Source organism: Lipotes vexillifer, unplaced genomic scaffold, assembly GCF_000442215.2.
Source record: "Lipotes vexillifer unplaced genomic scaffold, Lipotes_vexillifer_v1.1 scaffold233, whole genome shotgun sequence".
NCBI classification, from domain to species: domain Eukaryota; kingdom Metazoa; phylum Chordata; class Mammalia; order Artiodactyla; family Lipotidae; genus Lipotes; species Lipotes vexillifer.
The window spans coordinates 607,932-629,051 of record NW_006790915.1 but is presented as its reverse complement, the minus strand read 5'-3'; the positions used below and the strand labels follow the sequence as shown (position 1 = coordinate 629,051).

The 21,120-nt window shown below is 36.3% G+C and overlaps 1 protein-coding gene across 1 annotated transcript in view; it reads right to left on the bottom strand.

The window, feature by feature from the left end:
* LOC103089719 (R3H domain-containing protein 1) overlaps positions 1–21,120 on the bottom strand; it is a gene marked incomplete at its 3' end in the record, with an annotated part of 118,910 nt that overhangs the window by 49,710 nt on the left and 48,080 nt on the right. Inside the window, exons 2-3 of the mRNA XM_007464008.1 lie at positions 2,146–2,354; positions 508–718 (exon numbers count right to left, since the gene is read on the bottom strand). Coding sequence (XP_007464070.1) covers positions 508–678 — 171 coding nt within the window. The remainder of the gene's footprint in view (positions 1–507; positions 719–2,145; positions 2,355–21,120) is intronic.

Sequence of the window (21,120 nt, the reverse complement as noted above, 5' to 3'; positions counted from 1 at the left end):
ATCAATTTCTATCCATGCCTAGAATTAAAAGCCTTCTGAGTGGTTAGTTCTAAGTCATCATACATGTGTAGCATCAAAAGCCTCAAGTGACCTTTTTTCCCCCACCAACCTCTTTTCTCAGTCATAGTTGATCAATTGCTTCCCCTAGGGTTGTTTTTGCCAATACAACTCCTGCAGTTTCAATCTCTCTAATTCTAATCTCCTCTAATCTTAGGTTATTTTCGACTCTCACAACACGGATTGGTGCAGAATGGAACGAAAAAGTATAAAACCACTAAAAAAAACATATTGGCCACATACAAATAAAAAGAAATATATTACATGATACAAGCAAACCAAAGAGCTAGACTCAACAAGCTAATCCAGATGACTCCAAAAAACAGCTGGTAGGCATGTCGCAAAAGGTCAACTTACCCTTTTACAATTCTGAAAGTGAGTTTTGTATGAAAAGTATAATTATATATAGAATATTTAATATTTGTAGCCAGGGGAAAAAATCCTGTTTACCTGCAAATCAATATTGTTGTCAATGCAATGTTCATTCTTCTCTGCCAAAATCTTCCCATAGTTTTCAGATTTGATAAGATTTTCAACTCCGGTTGTATCTTTCACTTCTGCCTCCAAATCCTTCATTGTTTCAGTTTCATTTTTTACAGTAACAGTATCAGACATCCTCATTAGCAAAGGTTATTTTAGAATTCTACAGGGAACTTGAAGCCTTAGCAAGCAAGAAAAAAAAATTTAATTCAGTTTGAAATATTTCTTACATTGAGTTAGTGCACAACATTGACTAAGTGCCTTCTATGTTCCAGGAATAATGTAAAATATACACGGATAGAAGCAAAATTCCTGCTTCTAAGGAACTGTAAAATACAGTTTAGTGGCAGACATATTAAAAAAAAAATCATAAAACAATGAGATAAGGGCTATAATAAGGGTATGAGGTGATTTTGATGTGCACACCACTTGTGAAAATTCCCAAGAAACATTAAGGAATAAGCCCTATTGAGATGTAAGGTAATGGCTGGAGAATTATAAATGCATATTTAGATGACATCAGAAATCTTTTTCTCTGAAGGGATGAGTATTACCCTGTGAAAAAAAAAATTTTCCTGTCATAGCTTTCATCTAGATTTCTGAAATTTCTAATTTGTTACATTAACCTGCAATTCCAAAAGGAAATAACTTAAAAAATAGACAGTAACATTCTATACAAAACACAGTTGTGAATCTTCACTAATAACTGTTTAGCGTTATGAATCAAGCATTGAAAACTCTCCTGACTCATGTGATTCAGGGCCAAACAACACATATGGGCTCTATAGATCAAATATATAAGATGCCAATATATTTCATATCTTTAGTGAGTTTAAGACAACAATGGGGACTTTACACTGAATATCAAATAGGAATGTATCAGACAAAGCTGTCATTTTAGGACATGTGAGAAATGTGAACTTGAACAGCAGAACTTGATGTAAACCACTTGGTTTTTTCTAGCCTTATTGAGATATAATTCATATATAACAATGTGTAAGCCTAAGGAGTACAACGTGATGATTTGATACACTTATATACTGCAAAATGATTAACACAATCCATCACACCACTTAATTAAATTTTTGTGTGTGTGGTGAGGACAAAGACAACTTATTTCAAAATGCATCAAAAAATGTAGATGAATTGATGGAGAGGTACAGGGATGGATATAGATGGACAGATGCAGGTTAAAGCAAGTAAGATAAAATGTTAATGATAGAATGCAGGGGTGGTTAAATGGCTGTTCACTGTAAAATTCTTTCAACTTCTCCGTATTTCTGAAAATTTCTTAATAAAATCTAGAGGGGGGTGAAAAAACCAGTAGAACTTGTCTTTCCTATATAGAAAATTCAAGAGTTCTTTTCCTGAAAGAATGTTTTGCAACTAAGTATCTAAACAGATTTCAGGAATCCATAAATACATCTGAAAAGCTTAAAAAAAGTCTTCCTTAATTATATCCACACCAAAGTTAAGTGGTTCATTCTCAAAACAGTAAGGTTACTAAGGTGGAAGGGGGTACTTAAAGTACTCTGGCTCCTTGCTTTTTGTATATAAGATTTTGAAAGAAAAAGTGAGATGTTTTTCTCAAGTGACAAGACAGGTTACCTGATGTGTTCTATGGATTTGGGATTGTGGTGTCCCACAAAAATAAAATAAAATAATCCAAGGTTCTTTCTCACAGTTGTCAGCCAGGATGTCAATTGTCTTGACCAATTTGGAATCTGGCAGGAGGAGTCCCATGTCCTTGTCACCACTGTAGATTCCTGGACTGAAATGGACTGTCTTGGATCAAATATATCATTCCTTTCAGTGGCCTAAAATTAAAACAAAAGAAAACATTATAACAAAATAGCCGAGGGAAATGAAACACTGCACAGTAAACTGGAAATGAAAAATATTACTGTTGGTGACTTTATTATTTTCTTGTCCTAAACAAGAGCCAGAACACTTAATTACAACCAATTCTGACATGCATTGGTTTTGTGAGCCTGGGTAAGCCATGAGGCCACCTAGAGAGTTTTGCAGTAAAAGCAGAAGGAAGAAGAAAGCAAGGGAATGTATTAAAAACCAAGTTTGTGGTCTGTTTTGTAAGGGAGATATAATTTTCGTTTTAAAAGGTTTTCCCAAGATCAGAACCAGGAACACTTGCCTCCAAGAACTATGATTTTTAGAGTTTCCTTCCAGAGCTACAACTCTATGGACTTAAGACAGTAATTCTGAAAAATAATCATATTCCAGGTTTTTAAAAGTCCAAAAGAACAAAAGCTATGATAAGCCATTTAACATTTTCAAAGAAACGCACATTGCGTTTCTTTGGTGGCGTGACTATTTATAAAGACATCTGAAAGACTAATGCCAAAATTCTCTCAGTGTCATCTGTTTTGAAAGTTAGTTTCATTTAAAACTTTTCTGGTGTAAGTGACTACATCACAGCAAAAAAACACTCTAAAAATCCTATACAGCTCTTCCATCTTCCTTTGACAATTTTGTTGTCAATAAACAGAACAGCACAATTTTAAGGTGAAACAACTGAGCATAATGAGGTCCAAGTACCAAGAGATAAAATACTAATACTGCCGAGCATGCATCACAGAAGAATTCACATCTTATACTAACTCTTCAAAAAACAATTTTGAAATGGAATTATTTAGAACCCTGATACAGATACACATTAGTTTTCACATCTCAATGTCACTCTGTTTGACTACAAGATAACAGAAAAGGAGGTATCATAAACAAATGTCAAAACTGTTTTTAACTGACATTGTCATCTCAATATGACCAAGGTTCTGGGCCACTAAATCAAATGGCTAGGCTTAAAAAAAAAAAAATCCACCCAAAACAAACCAAAAAATACTTAAATATAATTTTTCTCATTAAAAAATTTTTCTCTCATAAAATGGTAGACACAAGATGGCAGCACTCACTAAGCAGCCAAATTCTTTGTGTTCCTGCAGACTTTGGGATTTAATCATGTCTCCTTTAAAATCGAAATTCTAAAGAAGCATGGTTGTAATCCATTTATGAAATGAATAAGGCATCACTAAGGTAATAGCTGCAAGGGGTAATGAGGAAGAGGCACAATGTGAAAAGGTGAACACATCAGAAGATCCTCTGAGGACCTGTGCAACCTTAGGGACCACCGAGTCCAATCATATAATTTACCATGCAAGTTATTAGCACCCAGGAGTATAATAAAATGACTTGTCCAAAGTCATACAACCAATCTGTAAGACCAATACTTGCTAATAAGCCACACCACTTGACAACAGATTAATGAATGTTGCTGAACCAAATGGCCAGTTATTGCCTGGGAAGGAGACAACTGGTATAATAGAAAGATCAAATGCATTAGCCTTAGACCTGAGTTTAAATCCCAGCGCTTCCAGTTAACAACCTCGGTAAACTGCTTAATCTCTCTGAGTCACAATTTTCTAAACTGTGAAGTGGGGAAAAGATACTTAGCTGATAAACTGTTAGAAGAACTGAATGGTTTAAATGCAAAGCACTCGGCCACAGCCTCTCTTACACAGTGGGCACTCCTTAAAATGTTAGTTTCCTTCCATGGCTAGAACCGCCGTAGGGCAACAACTGGATGAGGCTTAGTCCGCTGTGTCCTGGCTACACCCTGCATGATGGGAGACTGACAGCAGGCCCGCCACAGGTGCGCAGGGGCTTTGCACACCTCAGGCCTCCTCGTGCACGTACCCTACAAAGCTCGGCAGAGAAGGACAAGCGTTTGTGTGGACGCGCGCTAAGTTACGGGAGGGAGTGCAACAGCCTCAAGGGGCTCTCACTAGCGCCTTCTCATTTAACATCCAAAATTCACATAAGCTTTGCATTCTTCTCATGAATATTAATGTCTTTGTCTTAAATACAAATGTTTTCCTCTCTAAATCTTTAAGCAAAAGAGGTATTCCAGCTTTCTGGTATTCGCTAAAACAAAATCCCTTTTATCTTGGCACAAAGCCTACCCTTTTACAGTTACCTAAGGCTGTGTGGACGTGTACGCGTCAAGTACATAAAGGCACAGACACATCATATTACATCTCTGCCACCACACTTAGGAGTGAATTAAATGCATCCTAATGTAATAAATAGTTATACAGTAAGTCAAAGTGATTAAGGAACTTAAATGAATCTGGTAGGTTTCTACAATAGAAAGACAACTTAAGAGAAAAAAAACCTTGGCATTTATTAAGTGCACACATCTGAGTACCTACAGTTAGTGATATTGAAAAACTGAGTTTCTCAGACTCTGTTTCAACCTAAAAGAGATGGATATATGTGCTCAAAATTCATACTCAACTTTGAAAAAACATTCTTCCATTCGGTAACATGTTACTTATTAGGAACATACCAAAGATTTGATTACATACAACTTCTGTGCTACCAGGTAGCCAACAAAAGAGAAATGTCACATGTATGTATGTAGACATAATAAAATCTTCAGAACCTTAGGCACAAAAAGGTTGGCACCCCCTCAGCACCATAAGCAAAAGGGAATTAAAGGGAAAACTAAAGATTATAACCTAAAAAAACTAAAACTATAAAAGTACAGGAAATATAGGAAATACTTTATAATTACTGGGTGAAAGAGTCCTTCCCAAACATGATGTAAAAATCTAGAAGCTATCAACGGAAAATATTAACAAAACTTACAATGATGTTTTAATATATTTCTGTACAACAAAAATATAACAGAGATTAAAAGGCACATGATGTAATAAAAAATATTTCCAACACAAAAGTGCCAAAATCTGTAAAGTAAACAAGGTCTTAAAATCAAAGAGAAAAGGAGAGAGAAATGGGAACTGCAATTTACAAAAGAAATACAAATAACTACCACCCAAACTACTCATAAATAGCTCACCATGTGCAGGTACTGTTCTAATACCTTTCATAATTAATTCATTTAAAGCTCACAATAATTCTAGAAAGTAGGTTCTATTAATATCCCTGTCTTACAGATTAGGAAACTAAAGCATGGAGAAATTGATTTGTCCAAGTTCAAATAAGTCACATAGCTGGTAAGAGTGGGATATGAAGCAGGATATGAACTGGGGCAGACAGGTGCTCCGCTGTAAGCTCTTACCCATAGTGCTGTATCATCATTCAGGTGTACCAAGAAGAGGAGCAATTTGGGCTTACAGAGCATCTTTATTTCAAAAATACTTAGAACGTGTGGTAACGGTAACGTGTTCAAGACAGAAAGTACTAAACTTATCCTTTTCACATAGATAGGAGCTATGTACTACTGACTTCTTATCCACCATCAGTCAGGCTAATCACTACTGAGTTATCAGAACTGTCAGGTAATCATCCACTTTCTCTTATTCTCTCTCTCTCTTGTGATCTTAAGTATTAAACTATGTAAACTTGGCTGGCAGTAAGGATTCAATTTGTGGCGAAGGAACAACATGAAGCCTAGGAGCTTACAAACGATAACTATGCGTAGTTGAGTGCCTTCCTCCAGGTAACAAAGCAGGGCAGAATTAGGATCAACATTTGGGAAGTATATGCAGTCTATGAATGAATAGTTTCTCCAGTGAAAATGTCAGATACAATTTTCGGCAATAAAAATGAAACACTGATACTGCTAATTCAAAGGATCACCGTATTCTGCCTATGGCCCAATATTTGGTTCTACCGCACAAAAGAATTAAAGAATTAAGCAATCAAAAATAATATTCTAATATTATTAGAATAAATATTCTAATTTCACAAAATGAAAACCAGTTTATTCTAGATAAAACATTAAAAAAATTATTTAAGGGAATTCCCTGGGAATCCAGTGTTTAGGACTCTGCACTTCCAGTGCCGGGGGCCTGGGTTTGATCCCTGGTAAGGGAACTAAGATCCCTCAAGCTGCATGGCACGCGCGCACACGCACACACACACACACACACAAAGTTAAATTTTTTGGTGGGAGGAAAGAAATGTGGCCCTACAGGTTAAAAAAAAAAAAAAAGAGTTCTCTTCACATGAATATTGGGGTGGGGGGAAGAGTCACATCACTGAAGTTACCTGAATAGAATTTGGCAAAACACACAGCATTGTTCCTCCCTTATTCAATGTCATTTCATTAGATGGACACAATGCTGTATTTCTTCCCTTAGAGAAAAAATGTAATCAGGCAGGCGCATTTATAAAATAAACCAAACCCACAAAACCAACACACAGCTTCTCCTAAGGTTATGAATTGACACAACCAATTGGCTAATGGCCTCTAGGGAGAAAGGCAAAAAAACCCCCACTGTTTATGCTCTACTTAGAAATAGTGGAAATTCACATTCTCAGAGTCAATCACTTGTCAGTTACTTGAACAAGAATACAAGCAGCAACATTTCAAAATGCTAAATGTCTATGTGATTTATAAACAGTTGCTGTCATCCAATAAAAGTTTACTGAGTAACTTCAGAAAGTAGTACAGCTGCAATAAGTATTAGCTATACTATTTAAAATGACCAAAAGAGAAAAGAACTACCTTGACCTGAAAGAGTTTGTTAAACCCAAATGAGGAAGTTAATAATGACACTTATCAACAAATACATAAAATAATTTTAAGAGGATCTTAAAAAAGAGAAGAAAAGGCTTGCTAAGTTTAAAGATCGGGAGGGAATAATTTATTAGTGGAGTCCTACCATATTATGAGACAAATTACTTTTATGGAAAAAGTTATATGGCGATGTAAGGTGTTACACAAATTCATTGCATTCTGAGTAGAAAACTGGAGAAGGAAAAAGAAGCCCATTTAACGGAAATAGAGAGTATGAACTGAGGTTGAGGACAAAAAAATGTGATAAAAGCTAGAGTTGGCAGGGCACGGTGAATGGAGACTCTCAAACACTGTGAGTTCACATTAGTAAACAATTTGTGATAACGAAGTTTAAATTCCTCCTATTCTGTGCCCAACAGATCCACTTCTGGATCTACACAGTGAAGAGACTCATACACGTACATGAGCAGACGTACAAAAGTATTCACTGAATTGTTTTATTTTAAAGGATGGGAAAGACCAAATGTCTACCAATATGTCAACTGATTAAAATAAAAAGCTTAACAACTATGGTATACTCATATTGCACGGCATGCTAAAACAATTAAAATGAATGAACTAAAGCTGTATCAATACAAGTCCCCAAAAGAATGTTAGACTGTTTAGTGAAAAAGCAGAATGATCTCTATAATACAGTGCAACTTAGGTAAACATTTTAAAACCACACAATCATGAATGGGAAGCATACACACCTATTTCATGTTAGTAATTCCCTCTGGAGAAAGAATGGGTTTCTAGTGACATAGCAAAGGGGTTTTAATCATGTCTTTATTATTTTATTTCTTAAAGAAAAAATCTGTAGCAAACACAACAAAAGGTTAACATTTGCTAATTCTGAATAGTAGGTACTGAATGCTTGTTATAATTAAGTACTGAATTTTTTTTTTTTTTTGGTCTTGACATTTTTTTCATTAAAAATGCTCTAACAGGAGAATAACATCAAAGGGTGGATGTATTTGAAGTTGAGAAGTTTGGTATTGATCTCATAAGGGACAGAAAGCCTTGAATAATAGAGGAGCATATTTTAAGAGAAGCCATGGAGAATTATTTTAGCTACAATATAGATGGACTGTGTTCTAGCAGGTAAAATGTTACGAGAATTGAGATGGAAAGTGACTACAGAGTTTAGACAAAGAATTAAGAGGTGAAGGCTGAAAAGGGAAAAGGAGATTTCATTCATTCATTCTCATTGTTTGGTTGGTTGCTCTAAGTGCTGAGGATATAACAGTGAGCCAGGCAGGCAGGATCGCCAGTACTCATGGTGTTTACATTCTACTGCAGAAACAAAATAAACAAGACAATTATTGATTGTGATATGTGTGTTAAAACCAATAATATTAACAACAAACTCTTAAATAGCTACTTATTATTGATGAAGCACTATTCCCAATGCTTTAACTGTATTATTGATATTTCATTTAATCCTTATAACTACCCTTCAGGTAGGTGCTCTTACTATCTTCATTTTACAGATGAGGAAGCTGAGGCAGAGAAAAATCAAGCAGCTTGCCCAAGGTTGCATGACTATTAAGTGGCAGAGTTAGGATTTGAATTCAGGTAGTCTGGCTCCAGAGCCCCTGCTATTAGCCACTACCTATATATACTGCCTCTAGAAATGAAGAGGTTGATATAACAGAAAGTAATTAACTGGGGGAAGCCAACTAGATACAGGGGTGGTCAGGGGAAAGTTTAGGGATGCGACAGAATAGTTATGACAGGATACAATAAGGGTGTAGGTGTGCTTGCTACCCACTAACAGGAAACATAGGAGGGGAAAAAGAGGATTTGGGGCAGAACAATAATTTCAGTTTTGTATACAGTAAATTTAAGGTAACTTCAGGACATTCAGGTGGAGAAATCTAACTGGGAGTTGGATGATCAGGTGCTAAGGACAGAGGGCAGGGCTGATGCTATTTACTGGGTAGAATCGCTGTATAAATGGAAGCTCTGAATTATCAACCTAGATGAAGTTGCTGAGAAACCACTGAGTAAGAAAATTAGTGGCCTTGGGATAGAATCCCTGGGGAATACCAAACCTTTAGGAGATAAGTAGGAAGGTGGAGGAACAAAAGGAGTCTACTGGATTTGGTAACAAGGTTAGCAGGAGATGCAAAGTTAGGGGAAGGCTGTCACGATAGAAAGCGTGTAGCAAAGAGAAGAGGCCACTAGAGAAAGGATGGAGAGAGGCTGGAGGCTTAAAAGGCAAAAAGGGTGAGACTGAGAAGGAAAATCTGAAGTGGAAAGAAATGAAGAATTGGGGTCACAAGCACAAATGAAGAGATATGCCTTACAAGTATTCACTGTCCTCAGAAACTGAAGGGAACGTGACAGGAAACTGAGGGAATTCATATCTAATATAAACACTTTCTCTATTTTACCTAGAACATTAATTTGCTACAAGTGAGGAAGCTGGGACAGCCGTGGAGTTTGGGAGGAATGATGGGTGAGGATAAATATTGGAGTGAGTCCATTGGGGGGCCTCATTACTGCTGACTCCAATATCCAGAACTGTTTAGGCACAGTCCTTCCAGGGGGAAGTCTGTAGATGACAAGACTGGAGGTTTCTGAGATTCTTTAACTGAAGTCAGTGCAATGGAAGTAACTGAAACGAGACAGCTCAGGTCCTACTTGGCTATTGGACAGGCTAATGTCCTTTCACAGCCATTTCCAGACCTGACGTTATATCACCGTATATACAGTGCTTAAGAAGCCAAATCAAAACGTAAAAAGTTGGATGTTAGGTATGCTAGAGCCCTAAAAGAAGTCTTTCTATATTTTTATGTAGTGGGGTTCTAGTTTGAGCTGAAGCGGAAGCTAAAGGAAGTGTTTCCATTAGAGAACCAAAGCAGGGGAGAGGGGGGAGACAGACAGCTTAGATTCTAGCGAATATGGCACACTGAAGACTAATCATATTCGGGAGCTCTAGGAGACAGAACTTTTGGCAGGGACATGAGCCCATTTATGGCAAGCACTAGCAAAAGCGGCAGAGAGCCATGGGCCAGAGAAGTACAAAATTGAAAGAGCATGGAAGGGCTGTTCAGGAGCTAACGAGATACCTTGGAGAATTCTGGGACAACTTGGTGAGATTCGGAAGGTGTTTAGATATTGGCAGATGAAGGTAAGAGACAATGCAATAAAGTCTGGGCCATTAATGTAACTCTGTACCTGAAGGCTTTATAAGTTACCTCCTAACAGAGTGCTAGTGAGGGGGAAATGTATTTTGCCTTAACTCTAAACCTATCATGGACCATATCGGGAGCTCCCTATATATATGTTAAATGCAGGACTGAAATAAATCAGGCTGTGATAAGACCTCTTGGCACATAATAAGATTCCCTTTAAAGACCACGTGGAAGAAAAAAGACTGGTCTTACCATCTGATTGTGCTTTGGGAAATAAAGAACATTCAAAGGTTTAGACTTCTGGAAACTGAGCACAGATAATGAGGATGTGAGAGGAGAAATTAAGATAATGGGCATGTATGAAGAGAGAATATAGATTTTTGTTCCATATTGAGTTTGAATTGATTGTAATTCATTCTTTACATAGTATATTATCTACTTAGAGATGCTTTTAAGCTATGGAACCAGCTAAAGGGAGCTATTTAAAGGGAGACACATCTAGTTTTTTTTTTTAAGTTATTTTAAAATTTGTTTTTTTAATTTTTGGCTGTGTTGGGTCCTCGTTGCCATGCGCAGGCTCTCTCCAGCTATGGCGGGGGCTACTCTTTGTTGCGGTGCGCAGGGCCCCCAATGTCGTGGCTTCTCTTGTTGCGGAGCACGGGCTCCAGGCGCGTGGGCTTCAGTAGTTGTGGCTCACGGGCTTAGCCGCTCCTCAGCATGCAGGATCCTCCCGGGTCAGGGCTCGAACCCGCATTCCCTGCATTGGCAGGCGGACTCCCAACCACTGCGCCACCAGGGAAGCCCAAAACATCTGTTTATTCAGCCTTGACTTCAGAGTTATCTCTTATAATGAGAACCATAAAAGTAAATTATTTCCCTAATAAAGAATACCAAAGACACTACCAACAGTTAGAAAATAAAATATTGTGTAGTAAAGCATTTGGCTGGCCTTTGTCCCCGGTTCCTGGGAGGTAGTTTCTAAATTCTTGGAATTTTGGGTAATTCCCTGGCAGTCCAGTGGTTAGGACTCAGTGCTTTCACTGCCTTGGCCTGGGTTCAACCCCTGGTCAGGGAACTAAGATCTCAAAAGCCATGTGGCAAGCCAAAAAATAAATAAATTTAAATTCTTGGAATTTTTGGAGTGAAGGGAATACTGATGGTGGGTCCTAATATTTTATGCTAATGAGGTAACTTATGGTGGGGCCCCTACATAATTTATGCTAATGAGATGACTCAGGATGGGGACTGGCCACACCTGAGAGACTAACCGTGTGATTAGAAAGTTGGGGCTCTGAGCCAACATGATATCAGTATGACCTCTAGGAAGGGAAGGGGGGAGATTGAGAGATTGAGTTCAACTGACTGGCCAATGATTCAATCAACCATGCCTAAGTAATGAAACACTAATAAAAACTTTGAATGCTGAAGCTTGGGTGAGCTTCCCAAACTGCAATATCCTGTCACATATCTCTGTACTGGGAGGGTAATACATCTTACCTCCACGGAGAGAGGAAAAGGGAAGCTTTGCATTTGGAATCCTCCCAGACTTTGCCCTATGTATCCCTCCTTTTGGCTGGTTATGATTTGTATTCTTTAAAATAAAACTGTAATCCTAAGTACAGTGCTTTCCTGAGTTCTGTAAGTCATTCTAGTGAATTTTTCAAACCTGAAGGGGTAACGGGAACCTTCGAATTTGTAGCCAGTTGGTCAGAAGTGAGGGCAGACTTGTGGAGGACCGTGCCCTTAACCTGTGAAGCTTGGCCTAACCCTGGGTTACTTAATGTCACAAGCCATTGCAGTTATCAACCTTTTGCATAGTCTAGTCTCCTTCATTACGTTCCTGCCAATGTATTTTGTGCTAGGTTATGACAATTTTGTGCTACAGATATGATAATGTCTGTAGTTTACAGCTCCTGAATGAAAGTGAATATGATGAGCATAATCCTAGTTTATTCAGCCACTCCTAATGCCATCAATGAGAAGGCATTTCTTTATACAGACTGTGGCAAGTCCCAGGCCATTCTATCAGAAGCGTTCTGTCTTTACGGTATTTTAGCTAGACTCTGATGTGGTGTTGCCTTTACTCCTTCAGAACTCTATTTCACTTGATTTTTTTTTTTCCTCTGTACTACAAATATAACTAAATGAATTTATCTCTACGTACTTTTTATCCATGACTAGCATTTCATTCTTATCACAGGATCACAATGGAAATTCTTTGCGGGCCTTAAAAGTATTAAGCTCTGTCATCAAAGAGTCTTCGCAAAATTCATGCTGGGCTCCTGGCACATTTATCTAATCCACCCGAAGGTTCTTTGATGGCTTAATGTATTTCATCAACATGTGAAACTTCATTTTCTCTAGCATTTGAATCACTAGGTCTAACATGACCCACTTCCTCCTTATGACAAAAATGTTTCCATTACAGGATTTTAATTTAGGTTACAATTGGCAGACATTCTGTTTTATAACTACTAATGTGCCACTCTTCACTTCTTGAACTGCCAACTATACATTCTTTCTAACAAAGGATCACAACCCTCTTTCAAGAAAGCACCTAGGGATTTTGTTCAGGGGAAAAAGGCTCAAAAATGTTTTATTTCTTTTCAGTCAAAGAGCATTTCATAGTCAGTAAAAATAGCTTAAAAACAGCTTGAGGTAGAACAGGTGTTGTCTTTCAGTGGCCATCATCTACCTTCATACTCTATAAAAGGATGTGTACAACGAAGTGCAAACACTATTATAGCTTGAAGATGCTGCTGCTAGGCATGTGTGAACACCGCTGAGAACCTCCCGGTCTCCAGAAATTCACACTATCCACTATACTTGTACAGTGAGCAGATATAACTTCTCTTTAAGGTACCTAAGGTTCTGTCCAATTTAATTGGTTCAACTTCCTATGGCTGTGCACAAAATGAATAGATACAGTGTAATACATTTCACACTGAATTTTTTAATGGCTTGCTTTCATTACTCCTTAAGCTATGTCCACTACATCATACTGTTTTGGCAGTTATTAATATTTAATAAGTTTCTTTTGCTTTCTTTACAATTGTGTCACTGGAATTCAATGGGGGCATTCAGTCTACAATTTTTGTTGTCATTCATTTTCTACCTGTTAAAAGAAGTTGTGGTTTAGCTAGCACTTTCAAAGTACTGAGATAATAAAACATTCTGCTCTCTCTCTCTGGTGATCCTATATTATAGCCTGCCATCAGATGTGCTTGGTAATCAGCATTGCATATGTTCAAACTCCTTGAAAAAAACAAAACAAAACAAATGGTGTATGATTTTTGTGTAAGTGCCTGTTGTTGAAAAAGGAAATCATATACTCTTCTAACTATTTGAAAATAAAGGAAAAGAGAGATGTCAAATCAGCATAGTAGATTAAATAATGATTTATAGATACCATAAAGCAGTAATTCTTTTTTTTTTAACATCTTTATTGGAGTATAATTACTTTACAATGGTGTGTTAGTTTCAAAGCAGTAATTCTTAATTATTTTTAGACCATAAAAGAATCCTGCTTGAGAAACTTATTAAACCCAAGTATCCTTTCTGCAGAGATGCAGCACTCAGGGACGTGTATGTTCACAGATATTTGGTTTGGTTTTAGGGGTTTTTGGTTGTCTAGAAGCACATACATAAAGCCTAGTTAGCAACTGTTGTTTTATATTTTATATATGCATGTTACATACAACATTTTTATATGTGTGTCATATATGATATAAAACAAGGGTTGTTAATTAAGATTCATGTATAGGCTCTGGAGAAACACACACATATCCACACATGCACATGTATACACACACACACACACATAGATACACATATATATATTTTACACAAGCTTGTAATTTTCAAGTGAGAAGTTGGGCTGGATCGAGAGATATTAACTGGTCTTCAAGCTTTTCTCTAGTTACTAAAGTACACCTGTAGAACTCTAGGGCTTAGAGGAACTTAACTGAGAAAAATCATTATATTAACTCTATTAAAAGATATCTTACTTCAATCAGAATGGGGGTTGCTCAGCTATGGAGGTGTGACAAGAAGATTTGCAGAGACAATGTTTTTTGTTTTTTGTTTTGGTGCTATTTCACTCCTACCCCATGCCCCACATGACCAGGAGTCTGATTATATGGCATAGACAAGAACTATGACAATCAGTAGAGGCACCAAAAGGATGTAGAGAAGTGCTACATAATTTCACAGGAGGGAGGGTTATACATGAAAGTGACATTTAACTCAGCTGTGAAAAAGAATTTCATCTATACATCTTTGTTTCTTAAACATATATAACTTGTTAACTGCAAATTTAATTGTGTTCCCTTATAGCTCTATGTGAGTTAAACAAAACCACAGTGCCATTAAGACATACTATGCCTTCATCAACTTGCTGTCTTAATCTATTTTACAAAACAAAATAAAAACAATATGATGACAGTTGCTAGGTTTGTGATTGTGTAAATAGGTAAATGCTAAGTGAATTTCTGTTCCTCAAACTATTTTAAATATGGAGATACAAGGCACAAAATCTTGAGAAAAACATTTTTTAAATGTTAAAAATCTTAAAAAAATACACATGGGACTTCTCTACTATTTTTGCTATTTCCTAAGAATCTACAATTATTTCAAAATAAAAAGTTAAAAATCCCAACATATATCCCCGGTAACACATTTGGAAAATACAGAATGGTATATTAAAAAAAAAAAAGCCATATAGGTATAAAAAAATACAAGTTTACCTATAACCTGGAACACAATTATGAAGTAGGTATTGTCTTAAGAATCTTGAAAAGTGAAAATTCTAAAACTGCTTTCTAAAAAAACAGGAAAATTAGTAGAAAAATCATTTAAGAGAAAAAGAATTCCCTTTAACAGTCTAAAATGTGTATCTTTGGAAGGCAAAATATTTTAAACGACAATTTCAATATATGATCATTTCAATCCACTTATAAGGCCCGAAACATAAATTTAAAAAAATTAAAGACATTGAGGAAAGGGTAAAATCTGTTTATTTAAAATATATTTAATTATTACCCAATAGTTTCTTTTAGTAAGTGCAGAGTTTAACATAAATTAAAATCCAACCAGTAACTGCTATTAAATAACCAAAAAACATTTAAAGTCAAGTGCAAATTTGGTTCTAATGAAAACTGAAAACCTGTACAACAATGAAAATTTGGAGAGTGCATGTGTGTGAGTGAAGCTTGGACGGGAACGAGAAAGACCTGGGGGTAGGGTGGAAAAGGGAGCAAAATGCCAAGAGGAAGACAGAAATGGAGGCAGAAAGACTGACAGAACAGCAGCAAGAAGACTAGAGACACAAACAGGGACAGAGAGGCAGGGAAGGCAAGGCACAGAGGAGTAAAAGGAAGGTGAGACAGGAGAAGGAAGGGGTGGGGACAGACAGAAAGACGGAGGAAGGGGCACAGTGGAGGGCACACCAGAGACAAATGGAGAAAGATGGACAAGATTAACAGAGAGGGAGAGGGAGAGATAGAGACAGAGAGAGGGAAAGGGAGAGGCAGATGCAGAGACAGCTGGGCAGTGAGAGGGAAGACACCCACAGAGAGAGGGAAAGAGCAGGGAGAGGGAGAGAGTGAGGTGAGCAGAAAAAGAAAGACAGACAGAGAGACTGATGCAGTCAGAGCGCGAGAGGGACTCTGAGACTCCAGGCAGCAATGACAGAAAGGGAGACAGACTGAGACACAGTGGGAAAGACCAAAAGGCCAGTGGAGGGAGACAGGGAGAGAAGAGACAGACAGCAAGGGAGACAAACACTCAGAAACACACACACACACACACACACACACACACACACTGTGCAGGGGGGCAGAGAGAGAGAGACATAGAAAGAAACCTAAAGAACAGAATAAATGAAAAAGAGGAAAGATATTTAAAAAAGAGAAAAGTGGAATGCAACAAAGGATGGATAAAAGCAGTTGTAGGTAAGAATTGAGAGTATGTGCTGTTAATTTTCATATTTTTCTTTCGTAGTTCAACACAAAATTTAAAACCTGAAGCTTAAAAAAGAAATGATGATGAAATTCTCCTGGTATTAGGTTGAAATAATGTATCTAATAAAATTCAACATAAAATTTAAAACCTGAAGCTTAAAAAAAAATGATGATGAAATTCTCCTGGTATTAGGTTGAAATAATGTATCTAATAAAATTCAACATAAAATTTAAAACCTGAAGCTTAAAAAAGAAATGATGATGAAATTTCCTGGTATTAGGTTGAAATAATGTTATCTAATAAAAAACCCTAAATTTAATAATAGCTATTAATATTTTCATGATCCTAATTACTTACACAGTTGGGAATGAGAAAGAAACAAAAGAAAGAGGAGTAATGATATTCAGCATTGAATAAAGGCCATTTAGTGAGTTTCCTCTTATTTCCTCTAAAAAAAGATGAGTTATTTCTCAAGATCAAAATAATTGTTACATATTGGAGAGGGGTTTGAAAACATCACAGCAATTCCAAATACTGTTAACATTTCGGCTAAATCCAGGTAAAAAAGCAAGAAAAAGTCTCAAAAATCTTCCAAACAAGTCGATTATACACTAATGGACATATTTTAGTTCACCTGTATGGCACGATTCTGGTTTTGAAGAATCATAAAATGTCAAGATAAATGTCAAAGTTTTTAGATAGTATGGTTAGAAACCAGACAGTTCTCAAAAATTAGTTTGGTTTTAGCACTTGCTCTCTTTTGCAATGTGATATCTGATTATGCTAATCAGAGCAAGGACAAATCTAGGTTTTGCTATTATAAGCACTTTAAAAACTATTCTACCCCTTCTCCCAAAAAGGAGTACACAAATTAACATAGATTTTGAAAATTAAGGTTCTTAGTTTTTTAATTTCCAAGAGTCTCATCCACACTGTATTTTTTCCACAATGAAAATTTTAAGATGAAAAAACCACCCAGCATGTCTGTTTTGAGATGAACCTGAAAGAGAAGTCATTTTCCCGACTGACAAATTGTTCTTCTATACAGAAATACCAGTGAGCACTCAGGTAAACCATTCTATCAACAAGGTATGAAGAGTATCACAAATCTGGGGGGTAGGGGAGAAGAAACTTGTACTACAGCTGAGAAGTAAATGAATCCTAATTCTATCAGTCTAAACAAACATATCTTTGCAAAAATAAACAAAAACTACTTAAAAACATGCTCTCACTTTGGACACAGTAAGGATTTTTACCACACATCTCCCTAGCAGAAATTAGGGTACTAAGTGAGCACGAATAACTCTTCATACATTTGATTACCTTTTGTACACATTATTAAGTGAATTAAGAGTCACATACCTTCATCGTATTGGTATTTGCTTCATCATACAGAGTGAATGAAGATGTACTTTCCATAGTATCTGTAAACTGATGCTCTGCATTGCTCCTCTACAGAGCTCACCGCACACACAGCCGGCTGATTAGTCAGGCATTGGGAGAGTGCTGCGGGAGTAGACTAAAGCACTTGCCGAGGACTCAGAGACAATAGAAAGTCAACAGCTGTATGTTATGATGTCAGTAACACTCTAGCCAGTCACCAACCAGAATATCTGAAATGCATCGGAAGCTATATTGAGCTCTTCATTAGCAATTCAGAAGCAATGATGCAAAAGCCCATGAAACTGTGCAATGTGCTAAGACTACCAGGATTTTTGAGATTGCTCGCTATTAAATTTTTGTTGCACGCAGATGACAAAAGTTGAGATAATTATGTCTTCCCCTAATTCCCTAAAGAACAAAATGTATGGAATCTAGGCATGGTTAATATATCAGATTTTTAATAACTCCCTCTGACACTTTTAATGCCACTAACAAAAAGCCTTAAAAAAACAAAACTCAAAGACAATCTGCCTACAAAGGCTGGCATCCCATGATAGTTTTCCATCTTCAAACTGACTTAACTGTCACAAGGAAAGAAAATGCATTAACAGCACAATTCCTTATTTCTTAATTTGTTTCTGCTAAAATTAAAATGAACTGGCTTAATCTGGCAAGAGCATTACTTCTTCATACCAACAGATGGAGATAGCAATAGAACTGTGATCAGAAGACAATTCTGCCTTGTGTCAGATGCTTGTTGTCTATATTAGCTCAAGTGGCAGACTTAAAAGAAAAGGAATTAACTGAAACTCAACGTTCAATAACTATGAGAAGAAAAACAAAATAAAATGGGGAAAAAAACCTAATTGTGTCTATTGGGTAAAATACTGAATAGACAGTATTTTACCCAATAAAATAATGGGTAAAGCACATGCCTCTGTCTCCCATTTTGTAAAACAAAGATCACGCTTTCCATAAACATACAGGAATGCTCCAAGGATCCTAAATCAGACAAGACATACATTACCTATACTATCTGAAGAAAAAATGTATACCATTAACCAGAAATAATACTTTTCTCTGCCACTAAAAGGTTAAGTCTTACAGAGTTTATATAACTCTTAACATATCAGCAGTGCTCTGTATATCAGCTTAGCAGATGGCAAAAGAAAAGGCACTAACTTTATAACTAGAAAATGTTATTGCTTTTTCAAAAATAGGCTATATTTTAGACTTATATACATAGATTTAAGTTTATAATATATATAAACCCACAAAACCTTCCCTGACTATTCAAACAACAAAGGTGGTAAGACAGTGATTCTTGTCTAAGAGATTTCACATTAATTTAACGTTTCCCAAAACACCTACTTCCCCAGTGTACGATCTTTTACCATGTCCTGTACTTTTTGGCACTCATCTACTTGTAAGAGGTTAAAAATCAAGTACCAGCCCAAGTACCCAAAAAACAAATAACCAAGTCCCCAACTATTCCATAAATGGTTACTGCTTCCATCAAAGGGCACAAATGATATTTTCTCAGATAAAATTTTTGTTACTTATGAGAAATATAAATTCAAGGCAGCTTTCCTTAAAAACCATAACAAAAGCTCTTGTTACGAATCAGAAAAACAAACTGAAATGAATAATGAAGGAACCCACTTTCATTGTAGCAAAATTAAAATGAGTATTTCTACTAGTCAAAAAGGTCAGGATAAATCCACTTGTATACATGGATGATAATATTTCAAATGATTCTATTTATCTTTGAGCTTTGGAAATAGGCCTTATCAATTCAATTAACTCTGAATTAGTGAAAAATCATAATTAAGAATACTTTAAAATGTAGTTTCATCACTGTCAGGTAGAGGCCTCCCTCTAATTCTGAAAGGACAGGACTTCGCTGTCAATAATGAATTCCATCTATAGTGAACCATGAATTTAGGAACAACCTACAACTTGCCCATAAGACACAAAATCTTCAACATTCTCTTTGGATACTACATCATTAATTACGTAAATTAGCTGTCTGTACCCTGTAAATGTTCAACATAAACAGTAGTGACACAGATTTAGAAAGGTTTCTTACAATATCGTGGGACTGGATTTATTTATTTATTCTCAAAGAATAAATCCTCATTAAGAACAATATGGATTAGTAAGATTTAATTTTTTGCTTGCACCTCAAATATTCTGTACTTCTCAGGATGCTCAACAACTTCCTCTGCAAAAACATAAGCACACTGACTCTATTAACACAGTATTTAAGTGTAGTTACAAGGTAAAAACATAATTCCCAACTGAATTATAGGAACTGGGGTAACTATGGGACTAATAACAGAAATTTAATTTTCTAAATCTAATTACTGACACTGCTGATAAACTTTCTTAATTTTTTGGTGCCTGAGCTCTTAGGAGGTGACTTTTTAAGTGATCAACCTTTAAAGGTGAAAACAACATTTTGAACTTAATTTTCTCACATATTTCCTAAGACATTCTAAATAAAAACAGTAAATGACTACCGTAACCAAAGGCCATCTTACAGGAGCTATTTTTTTTAAGAAATTTAACATTTTCTTAGAAGTAGAAAATCAGTATTTTGCAACCACTAATGTAATAATTGATTCCAGCAAGGATCATGAATAAATGACAAAAACCTACCAGATGAAAGATTGTTATTGAAGAAGATAATCTTTGGTTGCCATTAACTTTTAATTTCAAAGAGAAAAAGTTGTGTTTACAACCAGCAGACTCTACCTTAACAAAGTGAGCAAGTTTGAGCAAGTTTAACATCACCAGTAATAAGAAAGGCTAACATTACACGCCTCCTGATGTAATGTAATAGGGGACAAAAAAAATCACCTATACAGTACTCCTCTGAAAATATTAAAACTGAATCTATCGTGAGGAAACAATCAAATAAATTTAGACTGTGGACCACTCTACAAGACAGCTAGCTTGAACCCTTCAGTTATCAATATTATAAAAGAAAAAAAAATAGGCAAAATTATAACAGACTAGAGAGACATGATAACAAAGTACTACATTTGAGTGGATTCAATATCATAAATATCATAAAATGTGGCATATACAGTATGCCAGGCAGTAGTTTGCAAATATTAGTTATTCCTCATGACAATAATCTTAAAAGAAACATTGCCTCCCTACCCCAAGTTTTAAAGTTGAAAAGACAGAGGCATAAATGGATTAAGTGATTTTTCCTGTGTACTGTTAGACCCAAGATGTGAGGCTGGATTTAAATTCTACAGCCTTTACTCTTAGTTGGTACCTATTTCCTCTCTATGCAGAAATTAAGACTAAATAAATATTGGCTCAATTATGAAAGACCTTTAAAATCAAACATCAGAGTTTAAGATAATACTTCCAATTCACTGAGATAATTCAACATCAAAGCTTAGAATCAACATAATTCTTGCAAACCTAAGTTGAGGATAATGAGGCAGAGAAATTAAGAATGTAAATTGGGGGCTTCCCTGGTGGCGCAGTGGTTGAGAGTCCGCCTGCCGATGCAGGGGACACGGGTTCGTGCCCCGG